Raw genomic sequence first — 19,540 nt, forward strand, 5'->3', positions numbered from 1 at the left:
TAATATAATGAATAGGAATAGAGATTAATATAATGAATAGGAAGAGAGATTAATATAATGAATAGGAAGAGAGATTCATATAATGAATAGGAAGAGAGATTAATATAATGAATAGAGGTTAATATAATGAATAGAGATTAATATAATGAATAGAGATTAATATAATGAATAGGAAGAGAGATTAATATAATGAATAGGAATATCAGACAGTAAAAAAAACTGAACGAAGACACAAAGACATAGAATTACATATTACATGAGACAAATGCATTTTCTCAGAGTTACATAAATCACATGACACATTGGGACCTCAGTCTCAGAGATCACAACAGGCATTAGCTAACGGACGCACGCACACACACAACTGTAAATAAATAATGAGACGTTTGCTCTGCTTGCCTTCAGGTCCCAGATGAAAGAAAGTGCATCTCTGTGTCCACGTTGGGGGTCTGGCCCTCTGTCTCCCCCCCCTCTCTCCCTGCCTCCCCCACCCTCCCCCTCCCTCTCCCTCGGCCCTGCGGGCTGAAGACAGAGGGGAAGGCATGTTTAAAGGCCTTTCTGAAGTTGTTGCCCATGAAAGCGTAGACCAGAGGGTTGACAGAAGAGTTGGAGTAGGACATGCAGTGGGCCCAGATCTTCACCTGGCAATCAAACCAAAACCAATCAAAACAAAACCAATCAAACCAACACTTTATTTACACGTGCCTTCAAGATGCTCCACCATCTCTGTTCAGTGCCTGCCAGGGTTGGGGTCAATTCCATTTAAATTCCAATGCATTCAGAAAGTTAACCAAATTCAAATTACTTACTTACTTACTTACTTACTTACTTACTTACAGACAGACAGACAGACAGACAGACAGACAGACAGACAGACAGACAGACAGACAGACAGACAGACAGACAGACAGACAGACAGACAGACAGACAGACAGACAGACAGACAGACAGACAGACAGACAGACAGACAGACAGACAGACAGAGAGAGTTACCTTGGAGAGTGCGTAGGGCAGGCAGACAGACAGACAGACAGACAGAGAGAGAGAGTTACCTTGTAGAGTGCGTAGGAGCGCAGGTGTGGTTCGAAGGCCTGGAGCAGGATGCAGATCTGGATGGGCCCCCAGCACACAGTGAATAGAACCACCATCACCACCACCATCCTAGAGACACGAGCCCTGACTGCTGCACCACGTTCTACTTGGGCTGTTACCTAGAAGGGGTAGGGGTTAAGGTTAGGGTAAGGGTAAGGTTAGGGTAAGGGTAAGGTTAGGGTAGGGTAAGGGTAAGGGTAAGGTTAGGGTAAGGTTAGGGTAAGGGTAAGGTTAGGGTAAGGGTAAGGTTAGGGTAGGGGTTAAGGTTAGGGTAAGGGTAAGGGTAAGGTTAGGGTAAGGTTAGGGTAAGGGTAAGGGTAAGGGTAAGGTTAGGGTAAGGGTAAGGTTAGGGTAAGGGTAAGGTTAGGGTAAGGGTAAGGTTAGGGTAAGGGTAAGGTTAGGGTAAGGGTAAGGGTAAGGGTAAGGGTAAGGGTAAGGGTAAGGTTAGGGTAAGGGTAAGGTTAGGGTAAGGGTAAGGTTAGGGTAAGGTTAGGGTAAGGGTAAGGTTAGGGTAAGGGTAAGGTTAGGGTAAGGTTAGGGTAAGGGTAAGGTTAGGGTAAGGGTAAGGTTAGGGTAAGGGTAAGGTTAGGGTAAGGGTAAGGTTAGGGTAAGGAGTAGACAGGTTGTGTCTAACTACCTGGTAGCTGCTGTCGGTGGGCTGTACCGAGGGCTGTCCCATGCGTTTGATCATGAAGGCGTAACAGAAGCAGATAGTGATGACAGGTAACAGGTAGACAGCCAGGAAGCTGTAAAGGATAAATGCTCTCTGGAGGTGGGCAGAAGGAAACACTTCACTGCAATATGTCTGGGGACCAAACCAACAGCCCTCCTCCAAACGCTGGTACAGAGCTATAGGCACTGACAGCAGGAGAGAACCTGGGGGTAGGATGGAGAGATGGAGATGGAGAGATGGAGATGGAGAGATGGAGATGGAGAGATGGAGAGATGGAGATGGAGAGATGGAGAGATGGAGATGGAGAGATGGAGAGATGGAGAGATGGAGATGGAGAGATGGAGATGGAGAGATGGAGATGGAGAGATGGAGAGATGGAGATGGAGAGATGGAGATGGAGAGATGGAGATGGAGAGATGGAGATGGAGAGATGGAGAGATGGAGATGGAGAGATGGAGATGGAGAGATGGAGATGGAGAGATGGAGAGATGGAGATGGAGAGATGGAGAGATGGAGAGATGGAGATGGAGAGATGGAGAGACAGAGATGGAGAGACAGAGATGGAGAGATTGAGATGGAGAGACAGAGATGGAGAGACAGAGATGGAGATGGAGAGATTGAGATGGAGAGAGCGAGAGAGATAGAGATAGAGATGAGAGAGAGAGAGAGAGAGAGCGAGAGAGCGAGAGAGAGAGAGAGAGAGAGAGATCGATAGAGAGTGAGAGACAGAGAGAGAGAGAGAGAGAGAGAGAGAAAGAGAGAGAGAGAGAGCGAGAGAGAGAGAGAGAGAGAGAGAGAGAGATAAAGAGTTAGAGAAATAGACAGATACATATGTATTGCCTAGATCTGGAAATGTTACAAAATAAATGTGACAGTGTGTGTGTGTGTGTGTGTGTGTGTACCTATCCAGATGGAGACAGAGACCGTCATGGCCATGCGAGGGGTACGGTGGCGTAGGGACTGTAGAGGATAGACGGTCACGTAGCAACGGTCAACACTCATAGCAGACAGAGTTATACAGGTCGCCTGCGCTGTCACCTGGAACACACAGTAATCACTATCCATTTCTCCATTTAGTTAGAAGCACAAATATCCCCTTTGAGCCTGCTGAGTCCAACTCTGACCCCTGTGTGTGTCTTCCTGTTGTAGGTAGTTGACCAGCCGACAGTCTGTGGTGTGTGTGTGTGTCTGTGTGTGTGGTGTGTGTGTGGTGTGTGTGTGTGTGTGTCTGTGTGTGGTGTGTGTGTGTGGTGTGTGTGTGGTGTGTGTGTGGTGTGTGTGTGGTGTGTGTGTGTGTCTGTGTGTGTGGTGTGTGACCCACCTGTTGTAGGTAGCTGACCAGACGACACATGAAGTCTCCGAACACCCAGCTTGGAAGGGGGTAGAGGGTAGCGGTGAAGGGGACACAACACACCAGGAACATGATGTCTGTTGTGGCCAGGTTCACTGCAGCAACACAGGACAGAGAGGTTAGAGGTTAGAGGTTAGCCAGGAACACAGGACAGAGAGGTTAGAGGGTAGAGGGTAGCCAGAACACAGGACAGAGAGGGTAGAGGGTAGCCAGGAACACAGGACAGAGAGGTTAGAGGTTAGAGGTTAGCCAGGAACACAGGACAGAGAGGTTAGAGGGTAGAGGGTGGCCAGGAACACAGGACAGAGAGGTTAGAGGGTAGAGGGTAGCCAGGAACACAGGACAGAGAGGTTAGAGGGTAGAGGGTAGCCAGGAACACAGGACAGAGAGGTTAGAGGGTAGCCAGGAACACAGGACAGAGAGGTTAGAGGGTGGCCAGGAACACAGGACAGAGAGGTTAGAGGGTGGCCAGGAACACAGGACAGAGAGGTTAGAGGTTAGAGGGTGGCCAGGAACACAGGACAGAGAGGTTAGAGGGTAGCCAGGAACACAGGACAGAGAGGTTAGAGGGTAGAGGGTAGCCAGGAACACAGGACAGAGAGGTTAGAGGGTAGCCAGGAACACAGGACAGAGAGGTTAGAGGGTGGCCAGGAACACAGGACAGAGAGGTTAGAGGGTAGCCAGGAACACAGGACAGAGAGGTTAGAGGTTAGAGGGTAGCCAGGAACACAGGACAGAGAGGTTAGAGGTTAGAGGGTGACCAGGAACACAGGACAGAGAGTTTAGAGGGTAGCCAGGAACACAGGACAGAGAGGTTAGAGGTTAGAGGGTGGCCAGGAACACAGGACAGAGAGTTTAGAGGGTAGCCAGGAACACAGGACAGAGAGGTTAGAGGGTCACCAGGACCACAGGACAGAGAGGTTAGAGGTTAGAGGGTCACCAGGAACACAGGACAGAGAGGTTAGAGGGTAGCCAGGAACACAGGACAGAGAGGTTAGAGGGTAGCCAGGAACACAGGACAGAGAGGTTAGAGGTTAGAGGGTAGCCAGGAACACAGGACAGAGAGGTTAGAGGTTAGAGGGTAGCCAGGAACACAGGACAGAGAGGTTAGAGGTTAGAGGGTAGCCAGGAACACAGGACAGAGAGGTTAGAGGGTAGAGGGTAGCCAGGACACAGGACAGAGAGGTTAGACGGTGGCCAGGAACACAGGACAGAGAGGTTAGAGGGTAGCCAGGAACACAGGACAGAGAGGTTAGAGGGTAGGGGGTAGCCAGGAACACAGGACAGAGTGGTTAGAGGGTAGCCAGGACACAGGACAGAGAGGTTAGAGGTTAGAGGGTAGCCAGGAACACAGGACAGAGAGGTTAGAGGTTAGAGGGTAGCCAGGAACACAGGACAGAGAGGTTAGAGGGTAGAGGGTAGCCAGGACACAGGACAGAGAGGTTAGACGGTGGCCAGGAACACAGGACAGAGAGGTTAGAGGGTAGGGGGTAGCCAGGACACAGGACAGAGAGGTTAGAGGGTAGCCAGGAACACAGGACAGAGAGGTTAGAGGGTAGCCAGGAACACAGGACAGAGAGGTTAGAGGGTAGAGGGTAGCCAGGAACACAGGACAGAGAGGTTAGAGGATGGCCAGGAACACAGGACAGAGAGGTTAGAGGGTAGCCAGGACACAGGACAGAGAGGTTAGAGGGTAGCCAGGACACAGGACAGAGAGGTTAGAGGGTAGCCAGGACACAGGACAGAGAGGTTAGAGGGTAGCCAGGACACAGGACAGAGAGGTTAGAGGGTAGCCAGGACACAGGACAGAGAGGTTAGAGGTTAGAGGGTAGCCAGGACACAGGACAGAGAGGTTAGAGGGTAGAGGGTAGCCAGGACACAGGACAGAGAGGTTAGAGGTTAGAGGGTAGCCAGGAACACAGGACAGAGAGGTTAGAGGTTAGAGGGTAGCCAGGACACAGGACAGAGAGGTTAGAGGGTAGAGGGTAGCCAGGACACAGGACAGAGAGGTTAGAGGGTGGCCAGGAACACAGGACAGAGAGGTTAGAGGGTAGAGGGTAGCCAGGAACACAGGACAGAGAGGTTAGAGGGTAGAGGGTAGCCAGGAACACAGGACAGAGAGGTTAGAGGGTAGCCAGGAACACAGGACAGAGAGGTTAGAGGGTAGCCAGGACACAGGACAGAGAGGTTAGAGGTTAGAGGGTAGCCAGGAACACAGGACAGAGAGGTTAGAGGTTAGAGGGTAGCCAGGAACACAGGACAGAGAGGTTAGAGGGTAGAGGGTAGCCAGGAACACAGGACAGAGAGGTTAGAGGGTAGCCAGGAACACAGGACAGAGAGGTTAGAGGTTAGAGGGTAGCCAGGAACACAGGACAGAGAGGTTAGAGGGTAGAGGGTAGCCAGGAACACAGGACAGAGAGGTTAGAGGGTAGCCAGGAACACAGGACAGAGAGGTTAGAGGGTAGCCAGGAACACAGGACAGAGAGGTTAGAGGGTAGCCAGGACACAGGACAGAGAGGTTAGAGGGTAACCAGGAACACAGGACAGAGAGGTTAGAGGGTAGCCAGGAACACAGGACAGAGAGGTTAGAGGTTAGAGGGTAGCCAGGAACACAGGACAGAGAGGTTAGAGGTTAGAGGGTAACCAGGAACACAGGACAGAGAGGTTAGAGGGTAGCCAGGAACACAGGACAGAGAGGTTAGAGGTTAGAGGGTAGCCAGAACCACAGGACAGAGAGGTTAGAGGGTAGCCAGGAACACAGGACAGAGAGGTTAGAGGTTAGAGGGTAGCCAGGACACAGGACAGAGAGGTTAGAGGGTAGAGGGTAGCCAGGAACACAGGACAGAGAGGTTAGAGGGTAGAGGGTAGCCAGGAACACAGGACAGAGAGGTTAGAGGGTAGAGGGTAGCCAGGAACACAGGACAGAGAGGTTAGAGATTAGAGGGTAGCCAGGCCACAGGACAGAGAGGTTAGAGGGTAGAGGGTAGCCAGGAACACAGGACAGAGAGGTTAGAGGGTAACCAGGAACACAGGACAGAGAGGTTAGAGGTTAGAGGGTAGCCAGGACACAGGACAGAGATGTTAGAGGGTAGCCAGGACACAGGACAGAGAGGTTAGAGGGTAGAGGGTAGCCAGGAACACAGGACAGAGAGGTTAGAGGGTAGAGGGTAGCCAGAAACACAGGACAGAGAGGTTAGAGGGTAGCCAGGAACACAGGACAGAGAGGTTAGAGGTTAGCCAGGAACACAGGACAGAGAGGTTAGAGGGGAGCCAGGAACACAGGACAGAGAGGTTAGAGGGTAGCCAGGAACACAGGACAGAGAGGTTAGATGGTAGAGGGTAGCCAGGAACACAGGACAGAGAGGTTAGAGGTTAGAGGGTAGCCAGGGACACAGGACAGAGAGGTTAGATGGTAGAGGGTAGCCAGGAACACAGGACAGAGAGGTTAGAGGTTAGAGGGTAGCCAGGGACACAGGACAGAGAGGTTAGATGGTAGAGGGTAGCCAGGAACACAGGACAGAGAGGTTAGATGGTAGAGGGTAGCCAGGAACACAGGACAGAGAGGTTAGAGGTTAGAGGGTAGCCAGGGACACAGGACAGAGAGGTTAGAGGTTAGAGGGTAGCCAGGAACACAGGACAGAGAGGTTAGAGGGTAGCCAGGAACACAGGACAGAGAGGTTAGAGGGTAGCCAGGAACACAGGACAGAGAGGTTAGAGGGTAGCCAGGAACACAGGACAGAGAGGTTAGAGGTTAGAGGGTAGCCAGGAACACAGGACAGAGAGGTTAGAGGTTAGAGGGTAGCCAGGAACACAGGACAGAGAGGTTAGAGGTTAGAGGGTAGCCAGGAACACAGGACAGAGAGGTTAGAGGGTAGCCAGGAACACAGGACAGAGAGGTTAGAGGTTAGAGGGTAGCCAGGAACACAGGACAGAGAGGTTAGAGGTTAGAGGGTAGCCAGGACACAGGACAGAGAGGTTAGAGGGTAGCCAGGAACACAGGACAGAGAGGTTAGAGGTTAGATGGTAGCCAGGAACACAGGACAGAGAGGTTAGAGGTTAGAGGGTAGCCAGGAACACAGGACAGAGAGGTTAGAGGTTAGAGGGTAGCCAGGAACACAGGACAGAGAGGTTAGAGGGTAGCCAGGAACACAGGACAGAGAGGTTAGAGGTTAGAGGGTAGCCAGGAACACAGGACAGAGAGGTTAGAGGTTAGAGGGTAGCCAGGACCACAGGACAGAGAGGTTAGAGGTTAGAGGGTAACCAGGAACACAGGACAGAGAGGTTAGAGGGTAGCCAGGAACACAGGACAGAGAGGTTAGAGGTTAGAGGGTAACCAGGAACACAGGACAGAGAGGTTAGAGGGTAGCCAGGAACACAGGACAGAGAGGTTAGAGTTAGAGGGTAACCAGGAACACAGGACAGAGAGGTTAGAGGTTAGAGGGTAACCAGGAACACAGGACAGAGAGGTTAGAGGTTAGAGGGTAACCAGGAACACAGGACAGAGAGGTTAGAGGGTAACCAGGAACACAGGACAGAGAGGTTAGAGGGTGGCCAGGAACACAGGACAGAGAGGTTAGAGGGTAGAGGGTAGCCAGTAACACAGGACAGAGAGGTTAGAGGGTAGCCAGGAACACAGGACAGAGAGGTTAGAGGGTAGATGGTAGCCAGGAACACAGGACAGAGAGGTTAGAGGTTAGAGGGTAGCCAGGACACAGGACAGAGAGGTTAGAGGTTAGAGGGTAGCCAGGACACAGGACAGAGAGGTTAGAGGGTAGCCAGGAACACAGGACAGAGAGGTTAGAGGTTAGAGGTTAGAGGGTAGCCAGGAACACAGGACAGAGAGGTTAGAGGGTAGAGGGTAGCCAGGACACAGGACAGAGAGGTTAGAGGGTAGCCAGGAACACAGGACAGAGAGGTTAGAGGGTAGCCAGGAACACAGGACAGAGAGGTTAGAGGTTAGAGGGTAGCCAGAACCACAGGACAGAGAGGTTAGAGGGTAGCCAGGACCACGGGACAGAGAGGTTAGAGGGTAGAGGGTAGCCAGAACCACAGGACAGAGAGGTTAGAGGGTAGAGGGTAGCCAGGAACACAGGACAGAGAGGTTAGAGGTTAGAGGGTAGCCAGGAACACAGGACAGAGAGGTTAGAGGGTAGCCAGGAACACAGGACAGAGAGGTTAGAGGTTAGAGGGTAGCCAGGAACACAGGACAGAGAGGTTAGAGGGTAGCCAGGAACACAGGACAGAGAGGTTAGATGGTAGCCAGGACACACGACAGAGAGGTTAGAGGTTAGAGGGTAGCCTGGAACACAGGACAGAGAGGTTAGAGGGTAGCTAGGAACACAGGACAGAGAGGTTAGAGGTTAGAGGGTAGCCAGGAACACAGGACAGAGAGGTTAGAGGGTAGCCAGGAACACAGGACAGAGAGGTTAGAGGGTAGCCAGGAACACAGGACAGAGAGGTTAGAGGGTAGCCAGGACACAGGACAGAGAGGTTAGAGGTTAGAGGGTAGCCAGGACAACAGGACAGAGAGTTTAGAGGGTAGCCAGGAACACAGGACAGAGAGGTTAGAGGGTCACCAGGAACACAGGACAGAGAGGTTAGAGGGTAGCCAGGACCACAGGACAGAGAGGTTAGAGGTTAGCCAGGACCACAGGACAGAGAGGTTAGAGGGTAGCCAGGAACACAGGACAGAGAGGTTAGAGGGTGGCCAGGAACACAGGACAGAGAGGTTAGAGGGTAGCCAGGACACAGGACAGAGAGGTTAGAGGGTAGCCAGGAACACAGGACAGAGAGGTTAGAGGTTAGAGGGTAGCCAGGAACACAGGACAGAGAGGTTAGAGGGTAGGGGGCAGCCAGGACACAGGACAGAGAGGTTAGAGGGTAGATGGTAGCCAGGAACACAGGACAGAGAGGTTAGAGGGTAACCAGGAACACAGGACAGAGAGGTTAGAGGTTAGATGGTACCCAGGAACACAGGACAGAGAGGTTAGAGGGTAGCCAGGAACACAGGACAGAGAGGTTAGAGGTTAGAGGGTGGCCAGGAACACAGGACAGAGAGGTTAGAGGTTAGAGGGTAGCCAGGAACACAGGACAGAGAGGTTAGAGGTTAGAGGGTAGCCAGGAACACAGGACAGAGAGGTTAGAGGGTGGCCAGGAACACAGGACAGAGAGATTAGAGGGTAGCCAGGACACAGGACAGAGAGGTTAGAGGTTAGAGGGTGGCCAGGAACACAGGACAGAGAGGTTAGAGGTTAGAGGGTAGCCAGGAACACAGGACAGAGAGGTTAGAGGTTAGAGGGTAGCCAGGAACACAGGACAGAGAGGTTAGAGGGTGGCCAGGAACACAGGACAGAGAGGTTAGAGGGTAGGGGGTAGCCAGGAACACAGGACAGAGAGGTTAGAGGATGGCCAGGAACACAGGACAGAGAGGTTAGAGGGTAGGGGGTAGCCAGGAACACAGGACAGAGAGGTTAGAGGGTAGCCAGGACACAGGACAGAGAGGTTAGAGGGTAGCCAGGACACAGGACAGAGAGGTTAGAGGTTAGAGGGTGGCCAGGAACACAGGACAGAGAGGTTAGAGGGTAGGGGGTAGCCAGGAACACAGGACAGAGAGGTTAGAGGGTAGCCAGGACACAGGACAGAGAGGTTAGAGGGTAGCCAGGACACAGGACAGAGAGGTTAGAGGTTAGAGGGTGGCCAGGAACACAGGACAGAGAGATTAGAGGGTAGCCAGGAACACAGGACAGAGAGGTTAGAGGGTGGCCAGGAACACAGGACAGAGAGGTTAGAGGGTAGGGGGTAGCCAGGAACACAGGACAGAGAGGTTAGAGGGTAGCCAGGACACAGGACAGAGAGGTTAGAGGGTAGAGGGTCACCAGGAACACAGGACAGAGAGGTTAGAGGGTAGCCAGGAACACAGGACAGAGAGGTTAGAGGGTAGCCAGGAACACAGGACAGAGAGGTTAGAGGGTAGCCAGGAACACAGGACAGAGAGGTTAGAGGGTAGCCAGGACACAGGACAGAGAGGTTAGAGGGTAGCCAGGAACACAGGACAGAGAGGTTAGAGGTTAGAGGGTAGCCAGGAACACAGGACAGAGAGGTTACAGGGTAGCCAGGAACACAGGACAGAGAGGTTAGAGGTTAGAGGGTAGCCAGGAACACAGGACAGAGAGGTTAGAGGGTAACCAGGAACACAGGACAGAGAGGTTAGAGGGTAGCCAGGAACACAGGACAGAGAGGTTAGAGGTTAGAGGGTAGCCAGGAACACAGGACAGAGAGGTTAGAGGGTAGCCAGGAACACAGGACAGAGAGGTTAGAGGTTAGAGGGTAGCCAGGAACACAGGACAGAGAGGTTAGAGGGTAGCCAGGAACACAGGACAGAGAGGTTAGAGGGTAGCCAGGAACACAGGTCAGAGAGGTTAGAGGTTAGAGGGTAGCCAGAACCACAGGACAGAGAGGTTAGAGGGTAGCCAGGAACACAGGACAGAGAGGTTAGAGGGTAGCCAGGAACACAGGACAGAGAGGTTAGAGGTTAGAGGGTAGCCAGGAACACAGGACAGAGAGGTTAGAGGGTAGCCAGGAACACAGGACAGAGAGGTTAGAGGGTAGCCAGGAACACAGGACAGAGAGGTTAGAGGTTAGAGGGTAGCCAGGAACAAAGGACAGAGAGGTTAGAGGGTAGAGGGTAGCCAGGAACACAGGACAGAGAGGTTAGAGGGTAGCCAGGTACACAGGACAGAGAGGTTAGAGGTTAGATGGTAGCCAGGAACACAGGACAGAGAGGTTAGAGGTTAGAGGGTAGCAAGGAACACAGGACAGAGAGGTTAGAGGTTAGAGGGTAGCCAGGAACACAGGACAGAGAGGTTAGAGGGTGGCCAGGAACACAGGACAGAGAGGTTAGAGGTTAGAGGTTAGCCAGGAACACAGGAAAGAGAGGTTAGAGGTTAGAGGGTAGCCAGGAACACAGGACAGAGAGGTTAGAGGTTAGAGGGTAGCCAGGACCACAGGACAGAGAGGTTAGAGGTTAGAGGGTAACCAGGAACACAGGACAGAGAGGTTAGAGGGTAGCCAGGAACACAGGACAGAGAGGTTAGAGGTTAGAGGGTAACCAGGAACACAGGACAGAGAGGTTAGAGGGTAGCCAGGAACACAGGACAGAGAGGTTAGAGGGTGGCCAGGAACACAGGACAGAGAGGTTAGAGGGTAGCCAGGAACACAGGACAGAGAGGTTAGAGGGTAGCCAGGAACACAGGACAGAGAGGTTAGAGGGTAGAGGGTAGCCAGGCACACAGGACAGAGAGGTTAGAGGTTAGAGGTTAGCCAGGAACACAGGACAGAGAGGTTAGAGGTTAGAGGGTAGCCAGGAACACAGGACAGAGAGGTTAGAGGGTAGAGGGTAGCCAGGAACACAGGACAGAGAGGTTAGAGGTTAGAGGGTAGCCAGGACACAGGACAGAGAGGTTAGAGGGTAGCCAGGAACACAGGACAGAGAGGTTAGAGGGTAGATGGTACCCAGGAACACAGGACAGAGAGGTTAGAGGTTAGAGGGTAGCCGGGAAACACAGGACAGAGAGGTTAGAGGGTAGCCAGGACCACGGGACAGAGAGGTTAGAGCGTAGCCAGGACCACAGGACAGAGAGGTTAGAGGTTAGAGGGTAGCCAGGAACACAGGACAGAGAGGTTAGAGGGTAGAGGGTAGCCAGGAACACAGGACAGAGAGGTTAGAGGGTAGCCAGGAACACAGGACAGAGAGGTTAGAGGGTAGCCAGGAACACAGGACAGAGAGGTTAGAGGGTAGCCAGGAACACAGGACAGAGAGGTTAGAGGGTAGCCAGGAACACAGGACAGAGAGGTTAGAGGGTAGCCAGGACACAGGACAGAGAGGTTAGAGGTTAGAGGGTAGCCAGGACAACAGGACAGAGAGTTTAGAGGGTAGCCAGGAACACAGGACAGAGAGGTTAGAGGGTCACCAGGAACACAGGACAGAGAGGTTAGAGGGTAGCCAGGACCACAGGACAGAGAGGTTAGAGGTTAGCCAGGACCACAGGACAGAGAGGTTAGAGGGTAGCCAGGAACACAGGACAGAGAGGTTAGAGGGTGGCCAGGAACACAGGACAGAGAGGTTAGAGGGTAGCCAGGACACAGGACAGAGAGGTTAGAGGGTAGCCAGGAACACAGGACAGAGAGGTTAGAGGTTAGAGGGTAGCCAGGAACACAGGACAGAGAGGTTAGAGGGTAGGGGGCAGCCAGGACACAGGACAGAGAGGTTAGAGGGTAGATGGTAGCCAGGAACACAGGACAGAGAGGTTAGAGGGTAACCAGGAACACAGGACAGAGAGGTTAGAGGTTAGATGGTACCCAGGAACACAGGACAGAGAGGTTAGAGGGTAGCCAGGAACACAGGACAGAGAGGTTAGAGGTTAGAGGGTGGCCAGGAACACAGGACAGAGAGGTTAGAGGTTAGAGGGTAGCCAGGAACACAGGACAGAGAGGTTAGAGGTTAGAGGGTAGCCAGGAACACAGGACAGAGAGGTTAGAGGGTGGCCAGGAACACAGGACAGAGAGATTAGAGGGTAGCCAGGACACAGGACAGAGAGGTTAGAGGTTAGAGGGTGGCCAGGAACACAGGACAGAGAGGTTAGAGGTTAGAGGGTAGCCAGGAACACAGGACAGAGAGGTTAGAGGTTAGAGGGTAGCCAGGAACACAGGACAGAGAGGTTAGAGGGTGGCCAGGAACACAGGACAGAGAGGTTAGAGGGTAGGGGGTAGCCAGGAACACAGGACAGAGAGGTTAGAGGATGGCCAGGAACACAGGACAGAGAGGTTAGAGGGTAGGGGGTAGCCAGGAACACAGGACAGAGAGGTTAGAGGGTAGCCAGGACACAGGACAGAGAGGTTAGAGGGTAGCCAGGACACAGGACAGAGAGGTTAGAGGTTAGAGGGTGGCCAGGAACACAGGACAGAGAGGTTAGAGGGTAGGGGGTAGCCAGGAACACAGGACAGAGAGGTTAGAGGGTAGCCAGGACACAGGACAGAGAGGTTAGAGGGTAGCCAGGACACAGGACAGAGAGGTTAGAGGTTAGAGGGTGGCCAGGAACACAGGACAGAGAGATTAGAGGGTAGCCAGGAACACAGGACAGAGAGGTTAGAGGGTGGCCAGGAACACAGGACAGAGAGGTTAGAGGGTAGGGGGTAGCCAGGAACACAGGACAGAGAGGTTAGAGGGTAGCCAGGACACAGGACAGAGAGGTTAGAGGGTAGAGGGTCACCAGGAACACAGGACAGAGAGGTTAGAGGGTAGCCAGGAACACAGGACAGAGAGGTTAGAGGGTAGCCAGGAACACAGGACAGAGAGGTTAGAGGGTAGCCAGGAACACAGGACAGAGAGGTTAGAGGGTAGCCAGGACACAGGACAGAGAGGTTAGAGGGTAGCCAGGAACACAGGACAGAGAGGTTAGAGGTTAGAGGGTAGCCAGGAACACAGGACAGAGAGGTTACAGGGTAGCCAGGAACACAGGACAGAGAGGTTAGAGGTTAGAGGGTAGCCAGGAACACAGGACAGAGAGGTTAGAGGGTAACCAGGAACACAGGACAGAGAGGTTAGAGGGTAGCCAGGAACACAGGACAGAGAGGTTAGAGGTTAGAGGGTAGCCAGGAACACAGGACAGAGAGGTTAGAGGGTAGCCAGGAACACAGGACAGAGAGGTTAGAGGTTAGAGGGTAGCCAGGAACACAGGACAGAGAGGTTAGAGGGTAGCCAGGAACACAGGACAGAGAGGTTAGAGGGTAGCCAGGAACACAGGTCAGAGAGGTTAGAGGTTAGAGGGTAGCCAGAACCACAGGACAGAGAGGTTAGAGGGTAGCCAGGAACACAGGACAGAGAGGTTAGAGGGTAGCCAGGAACACAGGACAGAGAGGTTAGAGGTTAGAGGGTAGCCAGGAACACAGGACAGAGAGGTTAGAGGGTAGCCAGGAACACAGGACAGAGAGGTTAGAGGGTAGCCAGGAACACAGGACAGAGAGGTTAGAGGTTAGAGGGTAGCCAGGAACAAAGGACAGAGAGGTTAGAGGGTAGAGGGTAGCCAGGAACACAGGACAGAGAGGTTAGAGGGTAGCCAGGTACACAGGACAGAGAGGTTAGAGGTTAGATGGTAGCCAGGAACACAGGACAGAGAGGTTAGAGGTTAGAGGGTAGCAAGGAACACAGGACAGAGAGGTTAGAGGTTAGAGGGTAGCCAGGAACACAGGACAGAGAGGTTAGAGGGTGGCCAGGAACACAGGACAGAGAGGTTAGAGGTTAGAGGTTAGCCAGGAACACAGGAAAGAGAGGTTAGAGGTTAGAGGGTAGCCAGGAACACAGGACAGAGAGGTTAGAGGTTAGAGGGTAGCCAGGACCACAGGACAGAGAGGTTAGAGGTTAGAGGGTAACCAGGAACACAGGACAGAGAGGTTAGAGGGTAGCCAGGAACACAGGACAGAGAGGTTAGAGGTTAGAGGGTAACCAGGAACACAGGACAGAGAGGTTAGAGGGTAGCCAGGAACACAGGACAGAGAGGTTAGAGGGTGGCCAGGAACACAGGACAGAGAGGTTAGAGGGTAGCCAGGAACACAGGACAGAGAGGTTAGAGGGTAGCCAGGAACACAGGACAGAGAGGTTAGAGGGTAGAGGGTAGCCAGGCACACAGGACAGAGAGGTTAGAGGTTAGAGGTTAGCCAGGAACACAGGACAGAGAGGTTAGAGGTTAGAGGGTAGCCAGGAACACAGGACAGAGAGGTTAGAGGGTAGAGGGTAGCCAGGAACACAGGACAGAGAGGTTAGAGGTTAGAGGGTAGCCAGGACACAGGACAGAGAGGTTAGAGGGTAGCCAGGAACACAGGACAGAGAGGTTAGAGGGTAGATGGTACCCAGGAACACAGGACAGAGAGGTTAGAGGTTAGAGGGTAGCCGGGAAACACAGGACAGAGAGGTTAGAGGGTAGCCAGGACCACGGGACAGAGAGGTTAGAGGGTAGCCAGGACCACAGGACAGAGAGGTTAGAGGTTAGAGGGTAGCCAGGAACACAGGACAGAGAGGTTAGAGGGTAGAGGGTAGCCAGGAACACAGGACAGAGAGGTTAGAGGGTAGCCAGGAACACAGGACAGAGAGGTTAGAGGGTAGCCAGGAACACAGGACAGAGAGGTTAGAGGGTAGCCAGGAACACAGGACAGAGAGGTAAGATGGTAGCCAGGACACACGACAGAGAGGTTAGAGGTTAGAGGGTAGCCAGGAACACAGGACAGAGAGGTTAGAGGGTAGCCAGGAACACAGGACAGAGAGGTTAGAGGGTAGAGGGTAGCCAGAACCACAGGACAGAGAGGTTAGAGGGTAGCCAGGAACACAGGACAGAGAGGTTAGAGGTTAGAGGGTAGCCAGGAACACAGGACAGAGAGGTTAGAGGGTGGCCAGGAACACAGGACAGAGAGGTTAGAGGGTAGCCAGGAACACAGGACAGAGAGGTTAGAGGTTAGCCAGGAACACAGGACAGAGAGGTTAGAGGTTAGAGGGTAGCCTGGAACACAGGACAGAGAGGTTAGAGGGTAGCCAGGAACACAGGACAGAGAGGTTAGAGGGTAGCCAGGAACACAGGACAGAGAGGTTAGAGGTTAGAGGGTAGCCAGGAACACAGGACAGAGAGGTTAGAGGGTAGAGGGTAGCCAGGAACACAGGACAGAGAGGTTAGAGGTTAGAGGGTAGCCAGGGACACAGGACAGAGAGGTTAGAGGTTAGAGGGTAACCAGGAACACAGGACAGAGAGGTTAGAGGGTAGCCAGGAACACAGGACAGAGAGGTTAGAGGTTAGAGGGTAGCCAGGAACACAGGACAGAGAGGTTAGAGGGTAGCCAGGAACACAGGACAGAGAGGTTAGAGGGTGGCCAGGAACACAGGACAGAGAGGTTAGAGGGTAGCCAGGAACACAGGACAGAGAGGTTAGAGGGTAGCCAGGAACACAGGACAGAGAGGTTAGAGGTTAGAGGGTAGCCAGGAACACAGGACAGAGAGGTTAGAGGTTAGAGGGTAGCCAGGAACACAGGACAGAGAGGTTAGAGGGTAGCCAGGAACACAGGACAGAGAGGTTAGAGGGTAGCCAGGAACACAGGACAGAGAGGTTAGAGGTTAGAGGGTAGCCAGGAACAAAGGACAGAGAGGTTAGAGTGTAGAGGGTAGCCAGGAACACAGGACAGAGAGGTTAGAGGGTAGCCAGGTACACAGGACAGAGAGGTTAGAGGTTAGATGGTAGCCAGGAACACAGGACAGAGAGGTTAGAGGTTAGAGGGTAGCCAGGAACACAGGACAGAGAGGTTAGAGGTTAGAGGGTAGCCAGGAACACAGGACAGAGAGGTTAGAGGGTGGCCAGGAACACAGGACAGAGAGGTTAGAGGGTAGCCAGGAACACAGGAAAGAGAGGTTAGAGGTTAGAGGGTAGCCAGGAACACAGGACAGAGAGGTTAGAGGTTAGACAGGAACACAGGACAGAGAGGTTAGAGGTTAGAGGGTAGCCAGGACCACAGGACAGAGATGTTAGAGGTTAGAGGGTAGCCAGGAACACAGGACAGAGAGGTTAGAGGTTAGAGGGTAGCCAGGACACAGGACAGAGAGGTTAGAGGGTAGAGGGTAGCCAGGAACACAGGACAGAGAGGTTAGAGGTTAGAGGGTAGCCAGGAACACAGGACAGAGAGGTTAGAGGGTAGCCAGGAACACAGGACAGAGAGGTTAGAGGTTAGAGGGTAGCCAGGAACACAGGACAGAGAGGTTAGAGGGTAGAGGGTAGCCAGGAACACAGGACAGAGAGGTTAGAGGTTAGACAGGAACACAGGACAGAGAGGTTAGAGGTTAGAGGGTAGCCAGGAACACAGGACAGAGAGGTTAGAGGTTAGAGGGTAGCCAGGAACACAGGACAGAGAGGTTAGAGGTTAGAGGGTAGCCAGGAACACAGGACAGAGAGGTTAGAGGGTAGAGGGTAGCCAGGAACACAGGACAGAGAGGTTAGAGGGTAGCCAGGACCACAGGACAGAGAGGTTAGAGGGTAGCCAGGAACACAGGACAGAGAGGTTAGAGGGTAGCCAGGATCACAGGACAGAGAGGTTAGAGGGTAGCCAGGAACACAGGACAGAGAGGTTAGAGGTTAGAGGGTAGCCAGGAACACAGGACAGAGAGGTTAGAGGGTAGCCAGGAACACAGGACAGAGAGGTTAGAGGGTAGAGGGTAGCCAGGTACACATGACAGAGAGTTTAGAGGGTAGCCAGGTACACAGGACAGAGAGGTAAGAGGGTAGCCAGGAACACAGGACAGAGAGGTTAGAGGGTAGAGGGTAGCCAGGAACACAGGACAGAGAGGTTAGAGGGTAGCCAGGAACACAGGACAGAGAGGTTAGAGGGTAGCCAGGAACACAGGACAGAGAGGTTAGAGGGTAGAGGGTAGCCAGGAACACAGGACAGAGAGGTTAGAGGGTAGCCAGGAACACAGGACAGAGAGGTTAGAGGTTAGAGGGTAGCCAGGAACACAGGACAGAGAGGTTAGAGGGTAGCCAGGAACACAGGACAGAGAGGTTAGAGGTTAGAGGGTAGCCAGGAACACAGGACAGAGAGGTTAGAGGGTAGAGGGTAGCCAGGACCACAGGACAGAGAGGTTAGAGGTTAGAGGGTAGCCTGGAACACAGGACAGAGAGGTTAGAGGGTAGCCAGGAACACCGGACAGAGAGGTTAGAGGTTAGATGGTAGCCTGGAACACAGGACAGAGAGGTTAGAGGTTAGAGGGTAGCCTGGAACACAGGACAGAGAGGTTAGAGGGTAGCCAGGAACACAGGACAGAGAGGTTAGAGGTTAGAGGGTGGCCAGGAACACAGAACAGAGAGGTTAGAGGGTAGAGGGTAGCCAGGAACACAGGACAGAGAGGTTAGAGGGTAGCCAGGAACACAGGACAGAGAGGTTAGAGGTTAGAGGGTAGCCAGGAACACAGGACAGAGAGGTTAGAGGGTAGATGGTAGCCAGGAACACAGGACAGAGAGGTTAGAGGGTAGCCAGGAACACAGGACAGAGAGGTTAGAGGGTAGCCAGGAACACAGGACATAGAGGTTAGAGGGTAGCCAGGAACACAGGACAGAGAGGTTAGAGGTTAGAGGGTAGCCAGGAACACAGGACAGAGAGGTTAGAGGGTAGCCAGGAACACAGGACAGAGAGGTTAGAGGGTAGAGGGTCACCAGGAACACAGGACAGAGAGGTTAGAGGGTAGCCAGGAACACAGGACAGAGAGGTTAGAGGTTAGAGGGTAGCCAGGAACACAGGACAGAGAGGTTAGAGGTTAGAGGGTAGCCAGGACCACAGGACAGAGAGGTTAGAGGGTAGCCAGGAACACAGGACAGAGAGGTTAGAGGGTAGCCAGGAACACAGGACAGAGAGGTTAGAGGTTAGAGGGTAGCCAGGAACACAGGACAGAGAGGTTAGAGGGTAGAGGGTAGCCAGGAACACAGGACAGAGAGGTTAGAGGGTAGCCAGGAACACAGGACAGAGAGGTTAGAGGGTAGCCAGGAACACAGGACAGAGAGGTTAGAGGGTAGCCAGGAACACAGGACAGAGAGGTTAGAGGGTAGCGGTGAAGGGGACACAACACACCAGGAACAAGATGTCTGAAGGTACACCCTTCACTGAAGGGACACAGCACAAACAGTACATACACGTAGTATAAGTTGGTAATAGAGTTGATATAACAGCACGGTAACAGAGTTGACATAACATAGTTGACATAACATCGTTGACGTAACATAGTTGATGGAACAGAGTTGACGGAACAGAGTTGATGGAACAGAGTTGACGTAACAGAGTTGATGGAACATAGTTGACGGATCATAGTTGATGGAACAGAGTTGACATAACATAATTGATAGAACATAGTTGATGGAACATAGTTGATGGACCATAGTTGATGGAACATAGTTGACATAACATAGTTGACGGAACAAAGTTGACGTAACAGAGTTGACATAACAGAGTTGACACACATAACAGTACCTATATAGAAGTTGGTGACGGTCTTCATCTGCTGGTGCTTGGTGATGACGTGGATGACCAGAGAGTTTCCCACCAGGCCGACCAGCATGATGAAGCTGAACAGGGTGGGAACCAGCCAGGCATCCACCAGCACCGGGGGGCCCTGGTCCTCCAGAGAGGCTGACTGGTTACACCCTAAGCTTAAGGGCTCCGTTACGGTTAGGGGGCTGGGGCTGGTCTCCACAGGGCTGTCCGTCATTATGCACAAGCACTGTAGCTAGTCCTCTGCCCTAATCTAAAATAAGCAATAGTGGAAAAAGGATGTTACAATATTTGTTCTATAATATTTTATTCAAATTCATGTTCTAATCAAACCTGGTAAAACAAAGGTGAAAAGAATG

General features: G+C 52.5%; 1 protein-coding gene across 1 annotated transcript; it reads right to left on the bottom strand.

Annotated features, from left to right (window-relative positions):
- Positions 1-401: 401 nt before the first annotated feature.
- On the bottom strand, positions 402-19,398 carry LOC311141055 (G-protein coupled receptor 54-like; the record flags this gene model as incomplete). The annotated part of the gene is made up of 6 exons (XM_084176334.1): positions 402-641; positions 1,053-1,211; positions 1,730-1,968; positions 2,668-2,803; positions 3,087-3,211; positions 19,161-19,398. 6 exons carry the CDS (start codon positions 19,396-19,398, stop codon positions 402-404), a joined length of 1,137 nt encoding a protein of 378 aa, XP_084032460.1.
- Positions 19,399-19,540: the final 142 nt, after the last annotated feature.

This window comes from Coregonus lavaretus, assembly GCF_964263955.1.
Source record: "Coregonus lavaretus genome assembly, chromosome: 14".
Classification (NCBI taxonomy): Eukaryota; Metazoa; Chordata; class Actinopteri; order Salmoniformes; family Salmonidae; genus Coregonus; species Coregonus lavaretus.